Source organism: Leptinotarsa decemlineata, unplaced genomic scaffold (assembly GCF_025532065.1).
Source record: "Leptinotarsa decemlineata unplaced genomic scaffold, Ldec_3_MD MMD2_P_RNA_scaffold_2, whole genome shotgun sequence".
In the NCBI taxonomy this organism is placed as follows: domain Eukaryota; kingdom Metazoa; phylum Arthropoda; class Insecta; order Coleoptera; family Chrysomelidae; genus Leptinotarsa; species Leptinotarsa decemlineata.
In genome coordinates, this window is record NW_027412529.1 from 5,591,652 (window position 1) to 5,605,413 (window position 13,762).

At 31.5% G+C, this 13,762-nt stretch overlaps 2 protein-coding genes across 2 annotated transcripts in view; one reads left to right on the top strand and one right to left on the bottom strand.

The window, feature by feature from the left end:
* Nucleotides 1–6: 6 nt before the first annotated feature.
* Nucleotides 7–3,947, bottom strand: Dhdds (Dehydrodolichyl diphosphate synthase subunit). Its single transcript, XM_023170431.2, has 2 exons — nucleotides 3,564–3,947; nucleotides 7–2,969 (listed from the first exon to the last, which is right to left on the bottom strand). The coding sequence occupies exons 1-2, from the start codon at nucleotides 3,828–3,830 to the stop codon at nucleotides 2,358–2,360; spliced, it is 879 nt and encodes a 292-aa protein (XP_023026199.2). The 5' UTR covers nucleotides 3,831–3,947; the 3' UTR covers nucleotides 7–2,357.
* A 3,931-nt stretch (nucleotides 3,948–7,878) lies between these two features.
* The window catches only part of LOC111514198 (uncharacterized), a 41,883-nt gene continuing 35,999 nt past the window's right edge, over nucleotides 7,879–13,762 (top strand). The window contains 1 exon segment of the mRNA XM_074182223.1: nucleotides 7,879–8,127. Within this exon segment, the coding sequence (XP_074038324.1) occupies nucleotides 8,024–8,127 (104 nt within the window). The 5' untranslated portion in view covers nucleotides 7,879–8,023.

The window sequence follows — 13,762 nt, forward strand, 5'->3', positions numbered from 1 at the left end:
CAAAAATTGAAACCACGAATGGATGTCATTTATTTCTGTAAAGATGATGAAACAATATTTTTTGTTCAAATATATATATATATGATTATTCATCCATAACAATAAATAAATAATGTACAAATACACGGATAAAATATCAATAATAATAAACATAAACCTATAATTTAGATTCCAAAGTTCTACAGGTCATATTTCAAAAATATTTGTTTTACTGAAAGGTTGAATAGTTGCCATTTCCTTTGTGACCCACCTGAGAAAGGAAAATATAAGATTATTTTAGTCCGTACAAATTCCTTAATTCCATACTGTCACTATATATAAACACTGGAATTTGTATGAATATAAAAATGAATAATCAAATGTGAATTTCATCATTGAAATAATGTTTTGGTTACCATTTGGAATGTACTGAAAATACTTCAGATTTACTATTTACAATATTAAATCTAGTGAAGCATCTAAAAGAGTGAAAGATGCATAAAAACTATTAAATTATTTTACATGTTGGATTTTTTACAAAAACAAATTGTATGGCTACATTTAATGGTTATATTTCCAGATTCTTGACACAGAGCATTCACTTCTGTCATAATCATATTGCAATCAAGATTGTCACTGAAAATCTTGACTGTGGAAAGTTGATGAAATATTCATTAGAGATCAAACTTCCTCAATATAATTCATGATGAAAATCTAATAATAATTTCATCAACTCTCTTCTGGAATGTTTGGACATAAGTAATTGCGCAACAGACAATATATAGCATTTTTTTGATGATCTATATGCCCTGCGAATGAAAGTGGGACCATTTACAGTGGACACTACATGACATAATGCTGACTCCAGTACACCAGCAGGTTGTACGAATACATCAATTCACGTGTATACAAAATTGACCAAAATCTATAAGAGTGTAGAGTCATAAATTATTCTATGAACAGGATTGAACTGAATCACATCTTTGATGTGTTGTACATCAAATGTGCTATATTCAACTAAATAAAATTCCTTTGTTTACTCCAAAACAAGATTCAGTTAATTTTAAAGATAAACTTAAATTTGATACTGAACAGGCTGATTCATGTAATACCTTTATTGTTGATAAGGATGTCAATCTGTTAATATTATTGATATAATCAACTTCTAGTGCTGGTACAAAAGTATAAATTCTGTTCTCCAAAAGTAAGGTATTGGTATATCCATAAGAAACGAATGTGAATAATCTTCTGGAACAGAATTTGAAGAAAATGACAAGGAGTTGTTTCTGACTAGTAGTATGAACACATTTTGGAAAAAGCCAGCTCATTGTCTGGATCTTGCTTTTTGTTCGCTTATGGATTAGCTCCTGGGAAAAGGTGCCAATCTTCACTGATCTGGATTATTACCTTTCTTATAGGCATTTCACTCTCATAAATGCTTGATACCTCAATAGGTATTGTTATTTTGACTACTAATGTTATGTAACCTTCCCTTCTGTATGTGTAGAGATAAAAAAAGGGCATTAGGATGTTAAAGACAAATAGTACAATATAGCACACCACAGATGAATTCTTTACCTGAATTTGTAGATTGAGTATGGCAATGCAGGAGTGCATCATTTCATAGATGACACACTTAATGCCTAACCAAACAAGAAAACTTTCAAAAACTGGCATAGAATTCGTAACCGTCAACTGTTGAAAATAAGAAACATAACTCTGTCTTGAGTCACGGATAAGTTGTTGCTTATGCGGAGTGGAATTTAAAATGAACGCACTTTGGTCCGACACTTTGTTTTAACATTATGTTACATTCGCCTCACTTAATCGTTAAACCCAGTTTTAAATATACTGCCGAGTCCATTGATTGATCCAATAGATTCATCTATTTGTCTACTCGAAACGTATGCAAGACTAATCAAACCATTTCTTTGGTTTTGACAAAAAATCAAATCAGGGATTATACCAAGGTTTTATCCATCTTTTATAATAAAATTACTAAAATGTTTTGACATTTTCTCTTATATAAACTGTAAGTTTCTTAATAAATATGATATCCTTTGGGTTATTTTTGTGATGATTCCATTGGAGTTTGAACCTACCTTCGGAAGACATGGAAATTACAGCAATTTTTTTAGCAGTTGTGTTCCTGCATATAACTGAATTAAAGATTATAGAAGTAACACAACTCAAATTACTGTAACTTTTGGCAACAACTGGAAAGGTCCAAACTCTTATTGAGAAATACATACCTATTCTTTACAAATGTATCAGTAGCTTGGAGATACCAATATTCTCACCCTATAAACCCTATTGTGAGTTGGAATGCACATTCATCAAATGAAGAAAGACGGTTCAATACTTTTGATTTCAGTCAGCTATGATTTTGCATAGAGCTCTAACTGTTCAAACCTCTTTTTAGCTAGTTGATCCACAAATGACTGTACTTTTTTAGTCAAAGGTTTTTCAATTTTATACTGGTAATCAAATTTCTTCAAATAGTTATAAGACCTCTGGTACTTGAAAACGCAACCTAACAAATGCCAAATGCAAAATTCTGGCCACAATACGTCGGTGAAAAAAATTTCAGACTCCGAAACCTGCCACAGAAGGAAATCACTTAGTCTTACTTCACCTGAAGTTCTTATTAAAACTTCAGGATTACTACTTGAATGTGTGTATAAACAATTAGATATTAGTTCTTCTGAGATGTCTTCAACGTCGATCAAATTTTGATTAACCCCGTCCACTATTTCTTTGATGCTGTTAGTTATTTCATCACTGGAAGTGTATGAGAATGCTACATTCAATATCGACTTATTATTGTCTTTTGTGAGCAGCATTGCTTCAGCAATGAGTTTCCTTATATCTTGTGGGAGCAACGACAAGTTTCCTATAACTCTAATGCAGACGCCTTCTTCCTTTAGCTTGTCCTTTTCTTCAAATACTTTTTGAAATTTCTCTCTTGCCAATTGCATTAAAGTGTCTACCTGAAATATTTATTTTGAGTATTTTTCTTTTCATATTTGGTAAACATTCATTTCAACATCTTGTGCAGGCACAGATGATAACGATTCTGATGTCTCAAGACTTGGCGCTCTGATCTACTTTTGAACAGACAGACGTTCTATGTAGTAAAAAAAAATGTATATTTTAGAAAGTCACTATATGTAATAATTGATTTATTTGAAAGAAGGCTGAACCGACAAGAAAATGCCATTTACACAATAATGAATAAGAACAAAACTTTTAGAAAGCGACAATCCTTTTGTCTTGCTAGAAAAATTTTTGAAATTTGGCAACATATCTTTCATTTCTTGACTTTGACTTCTGTAATATAGAATATTTGAGATGTTCGAATGAAAGTCCCATGGTCGAATGAAAGTCCCCACCATGTAATAGTGAAAAACAGGTGCCATTTTACGAGTTTTTATCACCAAAAGTTCTTGAAGTATGACTTTTTCACATTTTCAAGTTTTGACTGACCGTATCTTGAAAAGTAGACTGAAGTGCCAAGATACGACTTCAGATTCATAGTTAGCTGTTGAATTGAGCATTTTCCTCGTATTTTATTTTGAACCAACCTCTTCCTTACTGCGTTTGAAATTCTCTATACTGAAGGCATAAACGGTAACTTCCCTTATGCCCAACTCCCTGCACCATTGAAGACATTCACCTAATTTCTCGAATCCTTTTGAATGCCCCTCTGCCTTTTTCACGTTGGTTTTCGTAGCATATCTACGATTTCCATCCATAATGAAGGCTAGATGACTTGGAATTGGACCACATTTGATTACATTCATACAAAACTTTTGCAATAAGGTGAAGGGATAATTTGTAACCCAAGACATATTTATCTGCGTTAAGGAAAATGACAATGAAATAACACACTTTTTGGATAATACAAAACGAAAGAAAATATTTTTTGAACTTTGCCCTTTTTTAACTAATTTTTAAGGTTAAGCAAAACGTCAAAACTGTTTAGTGATGTTAACATTATCAAGTTAGCCAACTGCACAAACAAAAAACAATTGGTTGAGTGGAAGAGCACAAACTTTTTTTTGAACAAGATTTTTGAACTCCGCTTTTGCATTGATTGATATATTCACCACCACCATCGAGAGTTTTTAGACGCTATATTGTAGAGAATTTTAATCTGATTGTTTGTATATTTTCTATATTTTAAATTGTATATTTCTGAATTTTCTTTATTGCCTTGTGACTAGTCCGATAAGTTTTTTTGCATGTAATATATATATATATATGTATATATATATATATATATATATATATATATATATATATAATATATATATATATTATATATATATATATATATATATATATATATATATATATATATATAATATATATATATATATATATATATATATATATATGTAAATTCTTCAGTGATGAATGAAAAAATTCTAATTCATTTAATTCATTTTCTATTTATATACAATAAAACAGTATTTTTTGGGTGTCAACAGCATCGATTGCTTTGGTCATTTGCCTCGTATTCTGGATATACAATGTTAATAACCATTCTCAATAATAAAGGTGGTAAAAAATATAGAAAGTTTGATTTCTCATTTTTCATGTTGATCTCCTACCACCTAGTAACGGTAATTATACTCACGTGAATTTATTACGTGATTTATTACAGGATACGTCTATGCATTTTTCGCCGCAATTGTTTAGTGTCACAAACATAACACATTACAGTGTTTCACGGAGAGCATGCATTCATGCCATCATATTCCATATGCTTTTTAAGTCGATCTCGGTTCTCAATTGGCATTTGATATCATCAGCGGTTAATTTTCAACGTGGTTGTATAATTAAGGAATATTATCTAGAAAAGATCAAATTGTTTGTTTTTATTTTTTCTACAAAAAACTTGCAGATCGAAATTATCAATTTGAAAAATGGCGTTTATCAAGTTGAAACTGAAATTTCATTTTGTATGGATCTTCCAGTTCCACATTGAGAACAAATATTTTCAAACCATACCGATCTGAAAAATTGACTTTCTCGATAATGATGTATTTGAGAATGAAATTAGGACTATACAAAGATGTACTATATTGAAACATTTATATATTAGGATAATACCCTGAATCAGATTACAAATTATACCACGCCGTCCGTGCCATACAAAGAAACTGCCTACGTGTTTGGCTTTTATGCCATTAGAATTGACTTCGTATATACTATACTCTGGTTGTTAGTCTATGGTCATCATAGGCCTTATTCGCCTATGGTGAGTGGAGACATTGGTCGCTTGAAATCGGCCTAAATATCACCAAATATTGATTGATTGACAATTGACATCTAGGTGGAAGTGACTTTCTGGTGAATTGGTTTTACCTAGTATTTATTAATAAAACCAATTTATAGATAATAATAATTCAAATAAAATGTGAAGTAAATGAATATGGAATTCTTCAATTGATTATATTGCTTGTAATTGAATAATTGCTTCAGTACCTTTTTCAATTATCTTTAGATTTTGCTAGGCATAAGTGAATATTTCTTACATGGTGATAAAATACAATTTCATCACACTCCACTTTTGCAATTTTATTTAATCAAGAGAATTCGGTAAGCGTTTTTCAGGTGTATTCGATAGCGTTAAGATATCAATATTATAATTTTAGTTCTCTTGAAGAAAAAATGAGGTTACATACTTGAAAATGGACAACTGGTACTCCGAATGGGTAGTCGAAGGCCCTGACTTTGACAACTCTCAAAATTCTCAATATATAGCATCGCATTGGAGTGAAGGTGAAGAAGATAACACTGCGGACAGTACTCAGTTGTCTGCAGAATATCCTGATCCTGTTGTGGAAGAAAATGAGAGTAAAAATGATACTCCTATCAAGTCAAGTTTCAAAAATGTTGCACTTGCAAAAAAGAGGCTACAGGCATATACCAAGCAGACAACCAATAAGACAACTTCAAAAGATGAAAAGGTTGACAGTGAGGATAAGCCTGAGAAAAATGTGTCGAAAAAATCCAAGAAAGGTTAGTTGGCTGCTTGTTTACACTTTCAAATAATTTTACCAACAGTATATCATTCTCAAAGAATGTAAACTTTCACGGCCGAAGATAACTGTGTCAAAGTTATTTTCCACAGAAACGTCAAGAAACTTTGAAATAACTCTTTGCTTTCTGCTTCTCCTTTTAAATAAAAAAAAAACTGTGTGAATTTTTCCAAAGAAATGAACCTCAATAAAAACTTTTGCCAAGTTGCCAAGTAACAACTACTCTCAAACATGTGAACATTGAATTACATAAAAATCACTTTTTTTCAAAAACGTATCTGGCCTTTTCAATTGAAATAATCCTGCATAATAATTGAACTTACCAGGATTTAATGCCATATTGGTGATATTTTCAAATATTTAAATTGTGATGTTAACTCCAGAGTTTTTCTGTTATTTTATGTCTATTGTTTAAGTACCTGAGAAGGGGATTGTATTTTTCAATTTCAACAAGAAAAGCGTGTGAAGTAAATCTTACCTTGGTAGAATAATCTTTTGGCTGGTCAGCTTTATCTGTGGTTTGTTCTTGTCACATACTTGACAATCCTATTAGTGTAAAAATAGCACATATATCAAGAGAATGATTATTAAATAAATTGTAGTGTTTTCACGTCTATAAGAATTTTGTGAGAGAGCTACATGCTTCTTTCAAGAACCAAGCTTATTCATTTCTCCTCCCACTTTTTTACCATAGTGGTAAGCAAAAATTATTCCTTGAAGAATTTTTTGAAAAAATTATTTCCGGTTTTTACTATCGCTGGTCTCTGAGTTAATTACCCAGTATTCAATTCAAACAAGAGGCAATAAGTATTCATTATCAATTATTACAAGTTCAAATTTTGCAAAAAGTGAAGGATTTCGATCTGGTTCTGCCATCTTAACAGTTAGGTAGCAGAACCCAGAGATTAAAAAAAATAACTCATTAAAAATCGGCGATAGAGGGCAATAGGAGCCTAAAAGCTAGCAGAACCCACAATATCTTCACTAAATGAAGAACAAAACATTCTGGAATAGTCTATAAAATTAACCTAAAAATAAATATAAAAATTCAAAGTGGTTCTGCTAGCTCAACAGAGGTCTTTTGTTATCCCAGGAGGTTTTTAATTAAGTTGCTTGTGTAAATAGTAGTATATCAACGCACGTTTCATGAAGAAGTATTCCTTTTCTGTCCTAATTCCATTTCTATCATTCGTTTATTGTTTCTGAAAAATAATTTCTCCCAAACATACTATATTATGTACAAAATTTTAAATTCAGAGATATATAGCTACCAGGTAGCCTTTTTGATTTGTAACACATTTCCGTTTCTCTTATGCAGAATTTCACAGAAATATTTTTTCGACACATTTTTTCAGTTCTATATCCTGACGAAAAAGCAAAAATTGTAATTCAGGAAATTGAAGATATAAAGAAAAAAGAAGTTGAAGAAATCCTGAAAAAACAACTAGTTGCTGAAGCTATAAGAACAATGAGTTCTGTCAGTTTGAGACCCCGGTCCAGATCCTTATCCTCAGGTATGTATAATTCACGTTTCGAAAATTGAATATGGTGGTTCATTAAATATTTTCAAATATGGTAAAGAATGGTTTTTGGCTTTCTACTTCTCCAACTTTATACAAAAAAAATGCGGAAAACTTACAAAGATGGAGTAGCAGAAAGCCAAAACCTTTCCCAAAAATTAATTTTCCCTGAAAATATACCTCTTTCAACTTATCTTCAAATATGTAGTGATATTATTTATTGACAGAACGGGCGAAACGTTTCAAACGAAGGGAGATCAAGAGTCGCAATTATCGGCGCACAGATTCTATCAGTCGAAAATCGGTCTCCCAGAAGATCAGGGCAGAAAAAATCGTAGAAGGTCATCTCCTGTTCATAAAAAATCATTGTATCCAAAAAATTGGGCTGAATATAAAGAACAGAAATTAACACCTGCTAAAGACGAATGCCTCAAGAGAAAGTGTTTTCCTTCATATTCAAATAATTACATAGATATGTATAACAGAATTTACAATTTCGCTCTACCCTCGACGCCTCTTGAACCATTTCGATGTGGAACAGAACATGGAGAAAAGATTATCCCAACTTCATTTGTAAGGTAAGTACCTTTATTGATTGATGATAGGCATGATGATTATTATTATACAAAAAATCTTGAAAAAATTATTCCTATTTTCAAGATTGATCCCACATCTTGGTATTAACTCAAAAGTCACAATTAACAACTGTATAATTCAGCCACATTTTGACGTCTGTGCTACATTATTGTATCTTCTAAATCAAAATTAAGTCAATTAGAAAAACTGCAAAACAGGTATGCATATAATTTTGAGATGCAAAGACTATGCTCGATTCTCTTCAGCGGTTATCAATCTCAAACAGATCATATTATCTAAGTATGGTTTTTACATTCAAAATAATATAGGGTATTCAACCTAGGTATTCCAATAATTCAACAATAAGTCAACAATGAAGTCCGCCAATATGGCCTTAGAATCAATATATGCTTCCATGTATCTAAAGCAAATTCAAATCCAAGATAGAGTGGATGTAAACATTGACATTCCCTACGCACGTGATATTGAAAATCCCAAGAATTGGCCAGGGCCATATTCAGAACCAACATTTTGTTGATCGCAAATGCTATATCATACTTAGGAAAACTTTTTATAATAACGAGTGAAATGCACAAGTTTTGTAGTTTAACGGGAAAAATGCAGATAATATGTGTATATAAAAAGATTATCATTGGATTTTTCACAGCGCACTCAAGCATTATATGAAAAGAGACATAATTATTTCTTTACTGATACTTTTTATTTTATGTAAAATCAAAAGGGATATTAATCAAAATTATTCAGCTGGATGAATTTGTCTCTTCATCTGTAGTGTCATCCTCACCAATCTGAATTATCAGTGGCTCGATTTGTGCCTCTATTATGTTATCAAGCTTCCACATCTTAGTCTCGACTTCCGATATCACATGCCGAACACACTTCTCCCATTTCTCCGCTGTGACTCTTTTTAAAGCCTCATCAAAAAGTACTTTGAGATATGCAAATTTGAACGTGGTGTTATGCTGAGCTACAAAATTCTTCACATCCGCCCATATTAACTCAATGGGATTGAGCTCGCAGTGGTATGGAGGTAGGCCAAGGACAATTTTGTTTTGGCCTGCTGCCATCTCATCTACAATTTTTAGTAGCTGTACTCTTAGCATTGAGCCTTCAAAGCTAATATTCTTTAATCGCAGCCAATTTTGGATTTCAACCTTCTTTGAAGACGTCGGAATCTTCTCTAACCGTCGCGAATGATAAAGGTGCATTGTCCATTTCAATCACAGCATTATCCTCCAGATGGGGTAGAACTTTGGAAAACCACTGTTCTAAAGATTCACCGTTCATTTCTTTGTGATAATCTCCAGTTTTCTTCGACTCGAAACACCACAGCCCTTCAGCAACAAACCCATTCTCATTGCCGATGTGACAAATAATAAGCCGTTTTCCTTTACCTGAAATTATGAAGAGGTATGTAAGTAAATAAAACAAATGCGAGGGTTACTTTTTATATATTGAGATTGAGGCAGGTCTTAATATAAATATAAGTTTACCTGATGGATTTGTTAATCTGGTGGATAGTCCATCTAGAAAGGCCCTCCTAGACGAGGTCACAGTTTCATCGACCCATACTTTAGGGGTAGTATGACCAGCATTAACCCAGGTTTCATCCATATAATAAATTGTTCTCTGTTGTTCCCTATAATATTTAATTTTGATTAAATACTCTCTCCTCCATAACACAATTTCCTCTCTATCCAATAATAAACTATTGCGCCCTCGTTTTTTCCATACAAAATTCAAATGTTTCAATACTTTATGGAATGTTGACCACTTAAAACTTGGCAATAAAACATTATCATTTATTTCTGTGAGTACTTTGTCTATCGTGAGAATTTCATTTCTGAAAAAGTACTCATGCACTTTCCTTCTGATTGCATGTTTATCAGCATCATCTATTGATTTTATAATGGTTTGAAAATTCTGATTTGTATTCGGTTTGTAAATCGAAGCGTAACACACTCCAATTTTATCGGAAACTTTCGATACGACTTCGTCGACGTCTCAATTTCTTCCATCTCTTTCTTGAACACATTTAAAATAATTTCTTTCGTCTAAACTTTCAAATGTCTTTTTTTGGATCGTTTCCTGGCTGGACTCAGAGGATAGCTCACAGTGTCATCAACAGTGTCTGTACTGGACATCTTGGAAAACAATTTTAAACAATATACTATAACGCACGCCACACAAACACGCAAACGACTGATTACAACCCTGTGCTGGTACCGAACTCATACCAAGAAGGCGAATTCACCAATGAACGCTGCCCTTTCCATCTGACACTGGGCGATCACGTGAACATCATGCTTCGATTTTGTTTTGTTTCACTCTATCTTGGATTTGAATAGACTTTAGTACAAGCAATGAATAGTCTGTTTTTCAGAGGACTAGCAGAATTTGATGAACTGCCCGGTTCTTTGAGCCACAACAAAAGTAATCCTACTTTCAAACAATCATTATTGCAGTATATCAAAAAAGATGCAAAATTTCAATATATGTGTATGAATACATCTATATTTTTTCAGAGGTCTAATGGAATTTAACAAACTGCCTGGCTCTTTGAGAAACAAAGAAGCCTTATTGCAGCATATAAAAAAATAATAATAAATTTTAATAAATGTGTATGAGTGCATTTGTATCTTTTTAGAGGACTAGTTGAATTAAATAAACTGCCTGGTTCTTTGAGAAACAACAAACGTAATCACACTTTGAAACAAGCGTTATTGTAGCATATCAAAAAAGATAATAAATTTTAATATGTGTGTGAGTGCATCTGTTTCTTTTCAAAGGGCTAGTGGAATTTAATAAACTACCTGGTTCTTTGAGAAACAACAAAGTATTCATACTTTCAAACAAGCATTATTGCAGCATATAAAAAAAATAAATAAATGTGTGAGTGCATTTGTATCTTTTTAGAGGACAAGTGGAATTCAATAAACTGCCTGGTTCTTTGATAAACAAGAAAAGTAATCACTCTTTAAAACAAGTGTTATTGTAGCATATCAAAATAGATAATTAATTTTAATATGTGTATGAGTGCATCTGTATCTTTTCAGAGGACTAGTGGAATTTAATAAACGGCCTGGTTCTTTGAGAAACAACAAAGTATCCACATTTTTAATGAAACATTATTGCAGCATATCAAAAAAGATAATAAATTTCAATATAATGTGTATGAGTGCATCTGTATCTTTTCAGGGGATTAGTAGAATTCAATAAACTGCCTGGTGCTTTGAGAAACAACAAAAGTAATCACCCTTTCAAACAAGCCTTATTGCAGCATATCAAAAAAGATAATAAATTTTAATATATATGTATGAATTTATATCTGTACTTATTAAAGTTTTATTTATTTATTTTTTGTGATTTCCATATTATTTCTTTTTTTTCTGCTTCTTATTTTCAATTATTCAACTTTTATAAATTATTGATATTATCATAACTATATATATATTTTTTTATTATTAATTTATTTTTAATTTGTATTTACACTTACATTATGTATTTTATTTTTAATGAACGTTTGTACATTAGGGTAACCTAAATACTTGTTGATTTGATGAATTCCTAATTCTCTTATTAGTTATGAGGTCTGTTAAAAAACTAAGGTGAATTTTCATTTGTCGCAAAAAATATTTATTTATTCATCAATTTCTATTTTGTCCTCTTCAGAGTAGCCCCCTCAGATATAATACACTTGTGGCAGCGTTTTTTTCAATCCTCAAGGCAGTGCTGAATATGCATATGTGGAAAAAAAATTGTTAATCAGGTTTGCATTTGGTCTAACTTTTGAATATCACAATAATACTGAATATCCAAATAATTTAACACTTTCACAGACAAAATCAAGTTTTTCATTAACCTTTTTGGGATTTCATTTTTATTATAATTTTCATTGTATCAAATCAACAAAACAAAATCAACAAAAATTTTGACAGTTTCAATAAATCATTTTGACATGATTCGAATTACAGAAATCTATTTATGTGCTGACAGAAACAGAAAAGACATTTTACAGAACTTTTATTTTTGTCAAAGTCAAGTATCAACATAATTTGTACTGTCTGAGGCTACTTTTAGACTCCAGAGGTAAATGCTTTGTTAAGAAATCAAGTCATCAAAACTATTGTTTCAGATAGGGCTTCATTATTATTGAATGACAAATAGTTACCACCAAATTTTTTAAGCACGAAGGACAACATTACACATATACAATATTGGTAAAAATTATTGTTGTCAGGGTTATTCAATAAGATATTTTGAGAGATACCTGAAATTGTTGGTGTTAAAGGCCTTGTTAAACTTGTGCACTTATGCAGCAAACCTGTAATATTAACAATTTATACTTGAATGGACAAATTCTTGAGAATAAAAACCAATCCAAATTCTTGGGAATCTTCATGGATAACAAATTAGAATTTGATCAACATATTTCAGCTTTAAATAAAAAATTGGCATCAGGATGTTATGCATTTCGAATAATTTGAAATGAACTGAGTTCATCCACAACAAAAATGGTATATCATTCCCTGATTAAGTCCCACCTGAGATATGGTGTTGCCTTCTGGGGATTTTGCAGTCAACTACTTTTTCATTCAGTGTTTTGCAAAAGCGAGCGGTTAGATACTTATGTAAGATGGGAGTGTGTGGAGTATGCAGACCATTATTTTTGAGAGAAAAAAATTCTCACTGTTACTTTATTTTCATACTTGAAACTGTTTGCCTGATTTACAAAAAACATAATATGGTTGGAACTCCGGAACATACAAAATACATAACCCGGCAAGAAACTGAAAATAAAATACATCTTCCTGTTCCAAAAACAAGCCAGACAAAGTATTCTTTAATTTATGAAAGTAAAAAGCTGTATAATCACATACCTTACGAAATTAGGAAGGAAAAAAGCTATAAAAAGTTCACAACTCTTGTTAAAGATGCCCTTGCAACTAAATCGTACTACAATCTTGATGAATATTACAATGGAACTTTGCTGTGATTTAATAAAGTTGTTTTTTTTGTTGTTTATATTAACACCTATACTTTAAATTCTATTTTATACTGGGATATATCTTATTTTATTGCCATGACATGTGAACTTACGTTCAAATTGTGTATATTTGTTACTTACACTTTTTGAAAGGGACTTTTTTTTATACAAACTATTTTGTTTACAAACTTTGTTGAATTTTATTTTCTATTGTTATATTATTAGATATGTGAACGTAGTTTTGCCAAATTGGGTTTCTGGGTATTTGTGTTTTTGAATTGTTTCTTTTCTTTTATTCTTTAAAGTGCTATATATAGCATATTTTTTCACAAGCTTTGTCAATAACATTGTATTTTCTTGGACAATAAAGTATAAGTATATGTCATAAGGGCAGTTCTTAGTTCTTACTAAACTGAAACTTGCGTAGTATCTTCAGAGCAAAGCCAAGAGATCAATATAAAACTCTGAACACCTCAGTGTATATTTATCTTGCTATTATGCTTGATTTATAAAAGATTTCGTCATGCAATCAATTCAACTTCCTGAAGGCATGTCATCGACGTGATCCTCTTACCTATTTCCAGAAGCATAATGATAAAGAACTGTGTAATATACAACGCCAAAAAATC

Coding starts and splice junctions, on each gene's coding strand:
- Dhdds (XM_023170431.2), bottom strand. CDS start 3,830: ATGTCTTGGGTTACAAATTATCCCTTCACCTTATTGCAAAAGTTTTGT. Junction 2,970..3,563: donor TCAAACGCAGTAAGGAAGAG/GTTGGTTCAAAA, acceptor TAAATATTTCAG/GTAGACACTTTAATGCAATT.